At 45.3% G+C, this 15,417-nt stretch overlaps 1 protein-coding gene across 29 annotated transcripts in view; it reads left to right on the top strand.

Moving 5' to 3' along the window:
* Nucleotides 1-15,417, top strand: part of RBFOX1 (RNA binding fox-1 homolog 1) — a 2,003,336-nt gene that overhangs the window by 602,977 nt on the left and 1,384,942 nt on the right. The window contains exon 1 of one of the 29 annotated variants that reach the window (XM_088801257.1): nucleotides 9,108-9,263. The exons of the other annotated variants lie outside the window; for them this stretch is intronic. Within the exon in view, the coding sequence (XP_088657383.1) occupies nucleotides 9,123-9,263 (141 nt within the window). The 5' untranslated portion in view covers nucleotides 9,108-9,122. Of the gene's footprint in view, nucleotides 1-9,107; nucleotides 9,264-15,417 lie in introns of those variants that run through there. 29 annotated transcript variants of the gene reach the window in all.

Below are 15,417 nucleotides of genomic sequence, written 5' to 3'. Positions count from 1 at the left end.
GTCATTGGCCGTTCGATACGCTGTAGGGATAATAAGTTTGTTTTGAACACTTCCCACACAACATAGGCTGTGCTAAGGTCTCTACCTGCACTGCTGGGTAGTGAGCTGTGTTTTCCTGGCTTGATCCTCTTCCCGACCTCCCCCCTGCCCCACCTTGTTCAGGGTACAACTCAGAAGCCCTTCACCCTCAGGGCAACCCTCCCTCTTTCCCTGTGTGGATTCTCCTTCCTGACAGCCATCCTCTGGACGGCTTTATATTTACGTGAGTAACTTTACCTTCTCTCTTTTACTCTCTGGATGGTAAACACGGTTGGGCCTTGGATGTACCTATTTCAGACGTCACTGCATCCTGGCATCTAGCACAGTGGTTGGCATAAACACACGACGTGGAAATAATGGATTATTCCATTTGATCCTTCTCGCTCACTGGGAGGTGGGTTCTTTCCATATTCCCATTCTGCAGGTAGAGAGTGAGGAATAGGCAGACGTAAGCACTGTCTTGGGACGCAGGTCAGTGGCAGGCACACCCAGGAGTTTGATGGTCTGAGTCCATAGCCCTGATGCGAATCGCTGCCTTTGTAAGAGGCTCGGGAGGGTGGGAGCAGTGCCGTCCGGTGGTTAGGGGGGCTTCGCTGCTTGGTTTGGGTTGCTCTGAGAAATGAGCATCAGAGGCATGAAGAGGAAACGTGGCACCTGTTTCTATATGCCCCAACATCTCTTTATTGTCATATATGAGTGGCCCATGCCGGTGCAATCTGGCTCTTGTTTTGCTGTGTCTCTCCTTGACGCCCTACGACCCTGGCTGCCCACAGCACCTGAGGGCCCTGTCTCCAGGCTCTCGCTCTGAGCCATTCTGCAGGGAGCTTGTGGGCCATCTATCTAGATAGAGGCAGCCCCTGGAGATCATATACTCAGGCAGAGCTCCAGCTGCTCTGGGAAGCACTCTAAGTGCCGTTTGCAAACCGTCGCACCCCCCCATCAAAGCATCGTTATCTGAGTCAGCTCCCCTTTCATGTTTTTCTGAGGACAAAAGTAGACCTTCGCCAGCATAATAGATCAACTTGTACAATCGTCTTGTTTGTTGCTGCGTCTTGTCTTTCCTCGAGATGCCTCTTTTCTGTGAATTTTGGCAGAGAGAGGCAGAGATGAGGGTTGGGACGCGGGTTTCGAAATCGTCTTCTTTGTATCGTCATTTCCATAAGACCTACCCTTTGATGGAAGCTCCTTCTGTGCTAGAACATGGGGAAAGAATGCTGTGTAAGCATCACTTCGTTAACTCTGTATTGCAAACCCTTTATCATCCCCATTTTACAGATGGGCGAACTGAGGCCCAAAGACTAAGTTGCAGACTCCCGCCGTTACTTCCAGAGACCTGTGCTTATCTCTTCCACTCTGCACTGAGAGGGCAGGCTGGGCGTCGAGGGGAACAGCAGAGGAACCATTAGGAGACACTCAGCAGGTAGGAGGCAATGCAGGGCCGTGGTGAGGATCTCAGAGCCAGACTGTCCGGCTTCAAATCCCAGCTCCTTGACCTTCGACCTTAACGTCTCTGAGCCTCAGTCTCCCCCTATAAAGGGAGATAGTAATTATTCCTACATTGCAGGGTCAGTTTGATGATTCATTAACCTTGTATGTTTTTTGAGCACATAATGTGTGTTCAGAAGCAGGGCTTGCTATAGTAATAATGACAATTATTGTTGTCATTTCATAATAATAATAATAATAATATTATTATTATTATTATTATTATCGTTGGTTGCAGGCTAGAATTTCACAGTCTGTCAAGGTAGCGTGTGGGCCCCAAAATGTGCTTCCTGCATTTTCCTCTTGACAGTAACCGAGATGATAGATTGAGAGTGAAGGGGGAAGAACCCGTAATAGCTGCAAATGGAGAGTTGAGGGACTTGCCAGAGCCGAGTCTCTGTATGGAGTTCTGCCTACAGAGGACTGCTGACAGCGGCCATATGCACGGGCTCTGATTGATTGGCAGAGAGAAACACTCATTTATTAGACTCGTTATGAAAAGTGACAGAGCAGGGAGTCGAGAGGCTGATTCACCATCAGCAGCCCTGGTCAGATCCCAGTGGGATGAGCTGTGTGTCTGTTCCCCTTGGGACAAGCCCACTGTCTTGGTTCTGGGGTCGTTGCCTGTGTTCTAGCGTGAGTCTCTTCCAGAGGCCCTGAGAATGAGGGGTGCCTTCTCGGGTCTTTCTGAAGGGAAGGCTGACCCGTGGCGTGGCTCACGGTCAGGGTGCTGTCTTGGAGAGGTGGGTCCCCTTCAGGATGCTGCTGCTTGTCAAGGTTTGATGAGATGATGGAGAAATTCCCAAAGGGAAGGAAATTCGTTCCTGCTGGCATGGGTTGGGACCTTTCAGGAGTTTCCTTGGGGAGAATAAGGAGGCTTGTTGAGCTCTCTCCTTAAAAACATGAGGCTCTTCCTGGGTGACCCTTTCATTTCTGATTTGGGGAGTTCGGTTCAGTCTGAATGACAGCAAATAAGATGGTGGCTTAATAAGGAGAAAGGAGCCTTGCTTTTCAGGAGGATGGCACTTTGGCCTAAGCTAATGAAGTTATTTTGGAGTCAGGAAAGCTTCAAGGAGACCAAGCTCCCCGGGACCAAAGGTGTGAAAGGACAGGCTTTGGGGCCAGGCATAGCTACCCTTTAAGTCCAGATTGTGTCGCTTTCTAGCTGTGTGACTTTGGGCGAGTGACTGTAATTCTCTGAGTCTCCATTTCCTGTCTACGAAAAGACAGGTGATTCTGCCTCTGTCACTGAGGACGGATGCTGCTGCAGAGTGAGGTAAGTTAAGCAGCTGTCACACAGACCTCTGAGAATCATCAGTGCTGGTCCATTTATTTACCTTGTAACATTCAGATAAGAGCTTCTCATGCCAAGACGCTGTCATACACAAGTTTCTGTAAATCACATGTCCCTGATTCTTGGAAAGGTATTTTGTTTTCTAGTGAATTTCATGTGTTTCTGTGAAACTTGCGTAGCTTTAGTCTGTGAGAATTTGCCACAGTGTTTGAAAGTTTATAATGAGGACAAACAATCATTCACCCCACTCCACAAACGTGGTTCCCGTGTGTTGTGCTTTGCTCCTGTCAGCTTATAGTGAGAAAGATAAGAAAGCCGTTGGATCCCGTATTTTAAAAAAATAGATATTATATACGCACGCAGGAAAAGCAGAGACCAGTTAAACTACAGTTTTTGAGTGCTTACAGCTGAGCCCAACACTTGAAGAAACATATTGTTGTCGAAAGCAAACGAGGGGGGAACCAAGAGAGACTTCAAACTCTGAATAATGCACACTTCCTGCTGGTGTTTGCTGCAATGCTATTTCTGAGGGCTCCATTGGGTATCACTGTGTGATCTCTGTTTTCAGGGTCAGGAAGGTTCCTCCTTTCCTGAGGAACTGATTGGTATTTATATAGCAGACACTCCCAGTGGAATAATAGATCATGTTCCCTTTTCCCATAGCCTACCAGGAAGCTCAGGGCTGATTTTAAAGTCCAGTATGGGATTTGCTGCTGTAGGTTTTGAATATTAACCTCACTGTTGACTCCAGTTTCTTTCTCTACTTTTTATGGTCACCCTGTATTATAATTTGTGTGGCACATTTTGTTTTTTAGAAGAATTATCTTCATAAGGTGCCTAAAATAAATACATGTAAAATACATAAAAGTTGGAAGGCATAAATAAATTGCAGTCCGTTAAAACAGGAATTGCTGGGAAATAGGACAGAATAGGCAGTTCTTGGTATCTTGAGCTAAATCTAGAATAAAGGCGTGTCATTCTGAGTCCCAGCAGTGCAAATGGACACGATTTCTTATTTCCTCCCATTTTTTTCTTAAAACGTGTGTGTGTGTATGTGTGTATTTGTGCATGTGTGTGTGTGTAGCACTACGTGTGACGCGTAGATTCACTTTTACAGGGCCACCCGTTGCTTTCTCTTGTTTTCAGCGAGCATTTTCAATTCCCAGGCTCTGTGTGAGGCCCTGAGGACATTGTACTGGACACTGTGTGGAACATTGACCAGCAGGCCTCTGTCTCATGCAGCTTCGTTCCTGGGAGGAGACCAGCACCCAACCTGAAAGGGAAGAAACAGACAACATAATTGCCTAGTATAATAAGTATTAAGATGCAAACAGCATGGGGCAGTAATGTGAAAAGGGCGGAGGCCATAGTAGGTATGATTTAGGGAGTTTGGTTCAGTCTGAATGACAGCAAATAAGATGGTGGCTTAATAAGGAGAAAAGAGCCCTGCTTTTCAGGAGGATGGCACTTTGGCCTAAGCTAATGAAGTTATTTTGGAGTCAGGAAAGCTTCAGCAAGACCAAACTCCGCAGGACCAAAGGTGTGAAAGGACCGGCTTTGGGGCCAGGCATAGCTACCCTTTTAAGTGCAGGTTATGTCTCCAAGGAGAGACAGCCAGGTGACATTTGAGCTGAGACCTGGAGAAGGATAAGGACCAGGGAGATGGAGAGGGCAGAGGCTGTGGTGGCCAGAGGCGCCAGTGTCTTTGGAATCCCCAGGAGGTGTCCCCAGAGGCTCGCAGGGAGGACGCCCAGGAGAGGACTCGGCAGGGGCAGCGGTGACCAGGTTCTTGTCTCCGCACAAGAAAGAATTCAAGAGTGAGACAGAAGCAGGAAAGCACAGGGAGGGTATTGAAATGAAGGTACACCCTTGACAGGAAACTGAGGATGAGCTCAGAGTTTTGAGTCACGGGCAGAAGTCCTGACCGGGGGTATTTGTACCCCCAGGAGTGGGATTTGGGAAGAATCCCACCCATGAGCCTGGTCAGTGTCCTCGCTTTTCTGCTCTTTCTTCTTTATTTGGCACCTCTGGAACTGTCATGGCATCAGACAAGCGTGATGGAAGTTGAAGTAGCCGCAATGCAAATGAGATGCTAATGACATTAAAATTAGCTAAAAGTCAGGCCCTGGTCATAGGCATCAGCCTTGCTAGATGAAACTGGTTCTTGTTCTTTTCCAACGGCAGGTGCCAGATACAGTCCCTTGTTATTTGTGTAACCAGTGAGGCACCTCACAGTTGTATCCCGGAGAGGGTGGGCAGTTTCCTAGGCTACCTGTCCTGCCTCAGAAAGGGCACCTCTGCACATCCTGAAAATTGCAAGGTGGCCCACGGTCCCCGGAGCCGCGGGAGCCAGTGTGGTGATGCAATCGGAGAAGCTGCAGAGGCCAGAACGGGCGGCCTATTCCTGCAGCCCCATGTCCTTTCTTTCTGAAATGCTCGTACCATTACTCATCGATGTGTGAAAGATGAATGTGTGTGTGTGTGCATGGGCGTGTGTGTGTTGCCGGAAGAAGAGCGGGAGCAGAGGGCCGTAGGGTAATGGTGTGATGTTTGGCTGTGACTTGAGAACCCACGAGAAGGCGGAGCAGGGGCAGCTGGTTGTTCTGCTTATTACATGTCCAGGCCAGAGCTCTGTTTAGTCTCACAACCTCCCTACCCCAGTGATGGGTGAGTTTCTAGGGACATTTGCAGAGTCACACCTTCTTAGGAGGTAGCGCCACACCTTACCTCGCTGGACACCTTCACAATAGCCATAAAGTTTAATGAGAAGACGGAGTTCGTTTTTTCACCTTAGACCACCCCTGAATTGTACCTCCCCACCCCCCAAGCCCCCAATGGCTCTGTGTCACTATCAGTGATTTAAAAAAAAATGAGGAAATGCTTTAGGGACCTCAGCATTTTTGAGTCTATTTTCAAGTGGTTTTTTTGTTTGTTTTGTTTTTTTACCTCTTCTAAAATGGACATTTTAGGCACCCTCCCTTTTGACTCATGGTTTTAGTTCTGCAGCTGCTTTGGTTCTGAGTTTTGGAAACAGGAATGTTTTATTTTATTTTCCTTGTTCTTCTAGCACAGGGAGTGTTGTTACCCTCTGTCCCTCCTTTGTTCACCATCTCGAGACCAGGATGGGTGGCAGTCCCATTGACAGAAATAAGATCAGGGGACACAGCTCACAGATATTGTATTTTGCTCAACTCTTCTGCTTATTAGGGAGAAACAAGTAAAATTTTTCATTTCCTGGAGCTCCGGATTGCTTTGCTGAAAGAAGGGAGGGAATCTACTCCAGGAGAAAGAGGTTCTTGGGCTTTCTTTTCCTTGATGATTTTCTTTTTACAAAATTTGGGGAGCATATTGGGGCACCTTAGCTCTGGTAAGCCATCAATGTGCCACAGTGCCCAAGAATAAATGGAGAACAGTGTCTGGCATGAATGCTTGTCTTAAAAAAAGTTTATGAAATGCCAGCAGATGTCAGTGTACCCTTGCCATTTTATATTTTTTCCCTCTTAACTTTTTTAAAGCAACATTAATTATTTTCAGTATCAGCAACACACACACACACACACACACACACACACACACACACACACACACAGACATTCTCTAGTCACCAATTAAGAAAACATGAAGCAACAATTTTTTTTAGGTCTGGGCCTGGGGGAGACCAGCAGAACTCATTTCATAAGGTGAATCCTCTCAACTGTCTAAATATGTAATATACTTTTGTCTTTTCCCAGAATAATAGTGTCAGAATTCAAAGCCTAGTGTAAATTTTATTTATTTTTTTCCCCTTCCTTCCAAGCCATTGTGTGGAAACTAATAATACTCCAGGATCCAGTTCAGCTTTGAGCCAACTGGCTCTGCTAATTGATATAGCCCTTCAGGTGGGGGATGGGGGAAGCTTGTATATATCTCAGAATTTGTTGTCTGTGGTCTGTTGAGAACCTCTTGCTGTCCGTTCTCCTGAGTACAACAAACTGTGTGCTAATAGCTTGCTCCTCTGCAGACAGGTTTGGATTAAAAATTGGGTGCAGCAAAAGATTTGACCAAACTGTTTAAAATTATTCATTTGAAGCAAGGGCTGATTTGCCCGCATTTATAGAACTCAAGTGCAAAAGCAGGAGGCTAGTTTTGAGGCAGGGAGTGATGTATTTAGCAGGGCACATTTGATGCTTCGCTTTATTTAGTGGTTTAGAAGAAAATGGCACAATACTAAAAAAAGAAAAATGCAAAGGTATGCTGAGAAGAAAATACCTCCCTTCCGCTGGCCTCCTACCTCACCAGAGACAGCTACTCTGGTGGTGTCTCACGCGTCCTTTCATAAATCTATTGTGCACATATACACATTTGCACTGACGCAGGACAACATACAATACACATAGGTTCACACTTTGCCTTGTTAAAAAAATTTTAAGGATATATTTTAGGGATCCATACACATATCTCGCTTCTATTTTTGTTGATGGATGTATAGTATTCCATTATACAGTTTTCCTCTACATTATTTAATAGGTTTCCTTTTGGTGGATATTTACATTATTTCCAACACTTTGTTAACAAAGTGCTACCTTGAATACCCTTGACTGTCAACCACCCTTTACTGCACATGTACGTTAGTCTGTAGAATAAATTCCTAGTGATAAATTGCTGGGTCAGAGGAGATGGTTTTACAGACACGCCAGCCCTCATGCTTTGGCTGAAATGTGCCCTTACATCTTGGTGGGTGAACGGAGTTTAGATGAAGACATACTGTGTTTCTGCTTCTGATTTGGTGGCCGCGGTGCCAGGCGTGCGGCTGTTACACATTGTTGACCTGTTGGAATATTTGTGGTTCTTGTCATTCCTGTTTTATTTTTTTCTAATAGTTTCCATCTGTCACATACTTTGCTGAGAGCTTAAATTCCATTTGAATTCACATTTGGTCCTGTGGAGAAGACCCCGCTGTCATCCCTGTTTCCGAGATGAGAGCCTGGGGGCTGAGAGAGGTGAAGTGCTTCACTTAGGGTCACATGGCTGGGGCCAGGTGGGGATTCAGGCTCAGAGCCCCCAAGTGTAACCATTGTGCTGTAGTGTGCTTTGAACCACCGAGATCGTATTGTTGACGTGTATCAGAGTTTTACCCGCTACAAATGCATTATTGGCATTTTGGCTTGGGTATTTTTCTGGTATTGTGGGGGGGCGGTATTCTGTGCATTGCAGTATGTTTAGCACCATCCCTCTTCTCTACTTACTAGATGCCAGTAACACCCGCTTCTGCAGCTATGACAACCAGTCTACAGCTATTGCCAAATGTCCCGGGGGCGTGCACTGCCCCCTGTTGGAAACCAGTGACTCAGACAGAGTACATGTGCTCTGCAGGTCTGTACTGTGAGACCAGAGACATGGATGTGAGAGACTGATGGCTGATGTCACGGCTTCCTCCATTCAGTTGTCCCTGCTCAGGGACACTCGTTTAGTTCCTCCCAAGGGGAGAGCGGATGGCCTGCCCTGCCACACAAACACCAGTCAAGGAAGAAGCCAGAGAGCGTGCCCAAGCCATCGCCATGCTCCCTTTGGATCTCAGTAATGGTCCCAACACGACTTTGTCTTTTAAAATGTAGCTTAGAAACATCCGTGCAAAATTGCCTGGTAAAATAGACGTATAAAAAAAAAAAATCATGTTCTCAAGTCCAGCCCACAGTTCTTTTTATTCGTGCGTTTTCATGCAGCCCTCAGCGATGCTCTGCCTCAAAACGGCAGGCGTGAGCCCAGAGTGACACCGCTCCCCTTACGTCCATGTGGACAGCATTGATAACCAGTCCCCTCCCCCCATCAGAGACACTGCCTTGGAACCCTCAGTCTATCACTTGAGGCATATACTCTCAGCCAATTGTAATTACTTTGTGAAACGAAATTTTTTTTGCCATCCTTATTACACGGTGCCTTTTTGGCCAAGAAGAAAGATTACGCCTCCAGTGAGGGAGACTCATCACGAGGTATTAGCTGATTTTTCAGTTAGTCGGAGAAACGTACTTGATGGATATAGAGAAATGTCTATTCTTCAGGCATTTGGAATTAACATCCCGTGTTGTCACCATCACTGGGCACCTGCGCAGGCATCTATGTCTGGGCACATTACAGACGCTGCCCTCTGGCGGTCTGTTGCTTGTATGGACCCATCCACCCTCCATCCCCTCCCTTTAAAGCTCCATGAGGCAGCCAACAGAGTGTGAAACAAAATGCTTTGTATCCAATGGGAACCGAGACAATTCCCTTAGCAAAGGACATTCAGAAGCTGTCGGATATTCCTGGAACTGTGTCACTTCGCAGCATGGGGCATGTGAGGGGACTTGAAAGAGAAAAGGCACCGGACCATCCAACACTTGCAAAAGTGGAGTCTGATTTACAGAGGCACCGAGGCCAGCTTGCTCTGACAAGGGACCGTATATTTAAGATTGGAAAATGCTTCCAGGTGAAACCTTATAACCATCCATTGTAGCGTAATGGTGTATATATTCTTTGCTTGGGGGGGGGGGGGGTGCGGGGGTGGGGACCTCCCACAGAATTGTTTGCATAGATTTGGTAACTTGCTACATGCAAATGCCCAGCACTGAAATAGCTTTTAACTAGCGTCCTGTTTCTGATCCTAGGAAGACAGAGCAGTCGGTCAGAAGCTGTCTGTTGTCTTCTTTGGGACCAGCGGTAACGATTTTCTTTCTCCACTTTTAGATGGTTTAGTCCCTGTGACATAGGGACAGATAAGACAAATTACTTAGATTTCCTCTCCTGAGAAAGGAATTCCTAACTTGGGGGCCACCTGTGGACTTTGGGACTTCCTGAAATTGTGTCCAAAATTGTAAGAACAAATGTTTTCATCCGAGCAGAAGAACTATACCGTGTTTTTCTTTCTTTCTTTTTTAAAAATCAGATTCTTAAAGGGCTATGGGAAAAAATGAGGAGCCCACCTTTTTAGAATAATAACCATCCCACTATTTTTGCCGTGACCTTCATTCACTCCACCTATTTTTAACTTTGTGGGGGAGTTGGGTGAGGGGGGATAGGGAAGGGGCAGAGAACTCAGTCGCAAGGATGAAAGGTCGTGATGCAACTATATTTGGAGGGAAAGATGCACACCTCTGATTTAGCAGTAGGCATATGGTGTTTATTTGAACCACGACTTCTGTATGTATTAAAGTTCAATTACTGAGAAATTATCAGCCCCCAAATACAGTTGATGCTGAGCTGTCAACCGCAACGCCCATACAAATTACAAGAACAGGGTTGTGAAACATTGATGCTCGTACCACGCCCCTCAACAGCTCTGATGAGAACTGGAGATCCCAAAGTCCTTTCTGAAAATGACAAGAATTGTAGCCATGCACATGAGCCTTTGGAGAAGGTTCGCAACATTTCCGTAAAGTTCTTGATAGCCAGACTGCCTCGTGCCAGGTTGAGTCTCAGTCTCCAGTAAACTAATAATAACCTGTGTTTATTTTCCAATACTACTAGCTGCGTGGAATGCTGCCATTGGTTATTCATTGGTCATCTGCTAAGAGGGGCGGGTTTGTAGAATGCATTTCAATGGTGCAAATACTAAATGAGGAATCTTGTCTTTTGGCTTCAGTCAGTGGCCCATCACGGAGGAGGTTAAGAAAGAGAGACTCTCTCACGGGTCCCCATTCTTACAGATATCCCCGTGTTTGTTTGTTTGTCATAGTGACTCTAGAAAACATTTTCTGAACGTTTTCATTTTATAAATTACCCACAGGCTACACACACACACACACACACACACACACACACACACACACACAGAGTATATACGCATGCATTTATTTGACAGTGTGTTGGAGCCAAAGCTGTATTTATAGGCAGGGCCATTGTGTCTGTCAATGTCTGTCCCAATTCTAAAATATCGCAATTAAATGAAATGTAGTGGCCTTACAAAACCTCGTCATTGGCCAACCTGTTTTAGGCAGTATATACATATTTATGAGGCACTCAGTAGGCCACTTTTGTGACCCACTATTTTATTAGGCAAAATAAATTTGTTTCCATGAAACCCATTTCATTTGCTTTGTAAGTTTGATTTTTGATTGGGATGAATTTGGCAGAAAAACTAAGCAGGATTATTGGCCACTTGGTTGGATTTTTGGTTATCCTCTGTATTTGAAGTCACACCCCACAACCCCCATACATTTGAAGGGCTATGATTTTCAATACGCCCAGACTCTGTTGGACCCTTGCCAGGTGGCATCTTTGATTTTTCTGGGCCTTGATTTCTATATGTGGACAAGCAATATAATATCCCACCCCGGCCAGTGTTCTCCTCTCTTCACGCATCCTGGTTTGCAAAAATGTGAAAAAAAAAAAAATAATGCTGAATCCTGCAGAAAGTTTCCACTTCCCAGACCAAGCTGTGTGCATAGCAGGGAGGAGAGACCAGATGGCCAGTGGGTTGAATCAGCGGAGAACCAGCTGGGATGCAGGAGAGGGCATTTCCTCCTCCATTTCCCCAGGAGCCTGGTCAGGGCAGGTCCCGGAGCTCTGAGCAGAACAGGAGGTGTCAATGTCAAGACCTCTGTCTGGCTCTCAGGACCCTTGGACAAATAGGAGTTGGATTGGAAGCAGGCAGAAAATCTGAGGATACGCTCTTGGTTTCCTGCTTGCTGGGGGAAAAAAAAATGCCAGTGAGACAGAAGGTTTGAGGGTAAAATGCTGATGAACAGGAAATAACCATATTTCATTGCGTGAGCAGCAGCTTGGAGACAAGTTCTGTGATGAGGTCACATGATTTGGGTGGTTTTAGATCCCAAAAGAAGGATTTTTTTTTTTCTCCATTTAAAGTGAAATCTTTCTTTGACACTGAATAATTATGTATTTCTTAGACTGCCAACTTCTGCAACCATGATTCCTAACCCCAGGTTTCACAACGGGCGTGTTAAGTTATTTTGAGGACTGTTACATGCTTTTCAAATTCATTGGTTGCTAATTAATTATTTAAAAGTGTTTTAACGGCTCTTCCTTTCTTTATTAATGTATTAGTTATCTATTGCTGCATAACGGAATAAGCCAAAACTTAGCAGCTTAAAACAACATAGGTTCTGTGGGTCAGGAATCTGGGAGCAGCTTAGCTGGTGGTTCTGACTCAGGAGTTTTCAGCCAAGACGTGGGCCGAGTCAGCCATTATCTGATGGCTCAACTGGGGCAGAAAGGATCTGCTTCCGTGTTTGTCAGCAAGTTTTAGTTCTCTCATGGCGGACGGACAGAGGCTTCAGCTGTCTGCCATGTATGTCTCTGTAAAGTTGCTCACAGCTTGGCAGCTTTCTTCCTCTAGAGCAAGAGATGGGGGAGGGGGGGAGAGAGAGAGAGAGAGAGAAGGAAAATCCCAATGACATTTTTCTGGTACAGTTTCCCCTATCATTCACATCTTGCATTCGTGTAGCACATTTGTTACAATCGATAAACCAATATTGACACATTTTTATTAACTACAGTCCATAATTTACATTAAAATTCATTCTTCGTGTTGCACAATTCTGTGGCTTTTTCCCAATGTTTACATTGTAAGTTACCCGTAACAAAAATTTTACTATCTTAGCCATTTTGGAGTGTACAGTTCAGCGATGTTAAGTACATTATACTGTTGGGCAGCCGTCACCACCACCCACGTCCATCTTGCAAAACTGAAACTATACCCTTTAAGCAGTAACTCCCTCTCTCCCTTCCCACAACCCCTGGCAACCACCATTCTGCTTTCTGTCTTTGTGAATTTGACTACTCTACGTACCTCATATAAATGGAATCACACAGTATTTGTCTTTCTGTGACTGGCTTATTTCACTTAGTATCATGCTCTCAGGGTTCATCCATATAGCAAGTTTCCCTTTTCAAGGCTGCGTAATATTCCATTGTGTGCATATACCACACTTTGCTTATCCATTCATTCATCTGTGGATGAATACTTGAATTGCTTCCATATTTTAGCTGTTGTGACAATTCCACTGATTCTGATAAATACCCCATTACAATATCATACAGAATAGTTTAAAAAATCCCCTGTGGCTCACCCCCCCCCTTCGCCCCCACCAGCAAACCACTGGAAACCATGAATCTATTTCTTGCTTTGCCTTTCCAGAATGTTCTATAGTTGGAAGCATACAGTATGCAGCCCCTAGTCTCAGATGCACACAGCAGAATTTATGCCTTATCCTTTTGTTAGAGTTGAGTCCGGCCCACACTCAAGATGAGGGTAGTTAAACTTCACGGCTTAAACTGGGGAATACCACAGAATTTGTGGACCTATTTCACACCACCACAGTTAAGAAGATGAGCCTGGAAGTACCAGCCTTTATTGAGCATTTACTAAGTGTTGGGCACCATCTTAGTGTTTTCTGTGCACTGTCCATTAACCATTACACTAATGCCATGACGTCACTGCCCTTTTTGTCATCTCCATTTTTTCAGATCATAGAACCGTGACTCTCTCAGGTCACACATCTTACAAGTGGCAAAGCCGGGACTCAAACTCGGGTCTGCCTGAAACCAAAGCCTATGTTTTGAAATTGTATCATGAGGCTTCCTCTTAGTGTAGGGAGAAACCTGGATCTAAGCCTAGATCTAATGACAGGACAAAGCATGACCAAAAATATTAGAAGATGCCAGTGACATCTTCCAGTTGTCTCTCCAAAGGCATTCTTTATCCTTTTTCATGGTGTTAGTTTCCTGTTGCTGTTGTGACAAATGACTACAAACGTAGTGGCTTAAAACAACACAGATTTATTATTTAAAAGTTCTGGAGTTCACGGGTCTAATCAAGGGGTCAGCAGGGCTACGTGACTTTCAGAAGGTTTTAGGAGAGACTCCCTTCCCTTGCTTTTCCCAGATTCTAGAGGCTGACCATATTCCTTGCCTTGTGGCCCCTTCCTCCAGCTTCTAAGCCAGCATCACTTTCTTCTGACCCTCTCCTGCCTCCCTCTTCCACCTTTAAGGACCCTCGTGCTTCCACCCAGGTTATTCCAAACAATCTCCCTGTCTGAAGGTCAGCTGATTAGCAGCCTTCATTCAACCTGCGAATTTGATCCACTGTAATTCACAAACTTAACTTGCAGGTCGTCATCGATTGCCGAGGTTACGTAGGAGGCGAACATCTTTGGAGGGGACCATTATTCTGTTTTTCCTGGCCACCTGCTCTTTTCCCAGGAAGCGAATAAATAAGAACTTTGGTCATGCTTCCTTCCTTGGCCCTTGGATTTGCATTTGCGTTCTGCTTCTGGGGAGTTTTGACAGGAGTTTGGAGGGAGGGAGATGAATGAGGCCGAGGCATTTATGGTGCTGGTACCTTCTCTGAGTGGCCTGGAGTGTCCTTCTGTACAGGTCACCGTGTCTCCTCACTCAACAGCCCCCGTTCCTTCTGGAAACCCGTCATTGTTGCTTCCCCTCACCCCCTTTTGCCTGGGGATGGTAAGAGCCCTGCTACTGCGAATGTGGGGTTCCTGTACATCCTGTTTGGTTTTTTCACATTCTGTCTACACCTTTGAAAATAGTGCCTCTGTAAGTTAAATCTCCTTAAGTAATCCCAATTTGAGTATGCCATCTGTTTCCGACGGAGAACTCGACTGATACAGTGACTAAGGATATTCATATTTAAAGTAAAAAAAAAGAAAAAAGAAAAAGTGCATGTCTTACGTTAGGGCAAGCTAATCTTATGAAGTGTGATCCTTAACCCCTTGGCAGAGACACTGACACGGGTCTGGAATCCTGTGGTGGCACGTGGCTTTCAGAAACCAAGTTAAATTTCCAGGTAGAGCCCATGCTTTTGGGCCACGTCACCAAGGGCTGCCTGATATTACTGAACATTGTCACTTGGAAGTGCTTCTGGTGTGTCGGTGACAAAAGGTGATAAACTCAGCAACCCCCCTAAGACGTGGTGGGTTATTACCCTTGTCGGTAGAAGACCCGATTCTAATTTAAAAGAAAAAATGCATTTAAAAAAATCAAACAATTCTACAGGTGAGCTAATGAGCTAATTACAGAGAGGCGTTTCAAAACATTGGCATTTCACAGGTAAACAGCATCTGCCTTTGATGAAAGCGTGAAATTTTAAAAACAGGAATGAAGTTATGGATAATATCGGAAGACAGTCTTGTACTTCAGGTGGTTTTCTTTCTTTTTTCCGATTGTGAAGGAAATGAGATGAAATGTCTTTCTGTGTGTCTTGCAATGAGAACCACGAAAAGTAGCACCTAGCAAGACCCTTCCTTGGTGTGAGTCTTGAACCCTAATTTGGCTTTCCCTTCTGGGGCACAGCCTGGACCATGTATCCAGAGCTGGGGTTTTGTCACTCTTCCCTCATGTTTGTGCATCATTCTTTGTTTTGCTATGGAGTAAGTTTCCTCTGCATACACATACAATACACAGAGTTTGGTGGTGCTTGTCTGTCGATTGCACATTAGAAGACCTGGGAGAGCTCTAAAAAGTACCAGTGATACCCAGCCTGTGGCCTCCGAAAGTCTGACTTAATTGGTCTGGGATGGGGCTTCTAATAAGTATCCAGGTTCAGACCAATGGATCCAGAGCAGGGCTTCTCACATTTTAATGGGCAGGCATGTCACCCGAGAGTCTTG

Source organism: Rhinolophus sinicus, chromosome 10 (assembly GCF_057876585.1).
Source record: "Rhinolophus sinicus isolate RSI-liver-muscle chromosome 10, RSI-T2T, whole genome shotgun sequence".
Lineage (NCBI taxonomy): Eukaryota > Metazoa > Chordata > Mammalia > Chiroptera > Rhinolophidae > Rhinolophus > Rhinolophus sinicus.
This window is presented reverse-complemented; position numbering and strand designations above follow the sequence as displayed.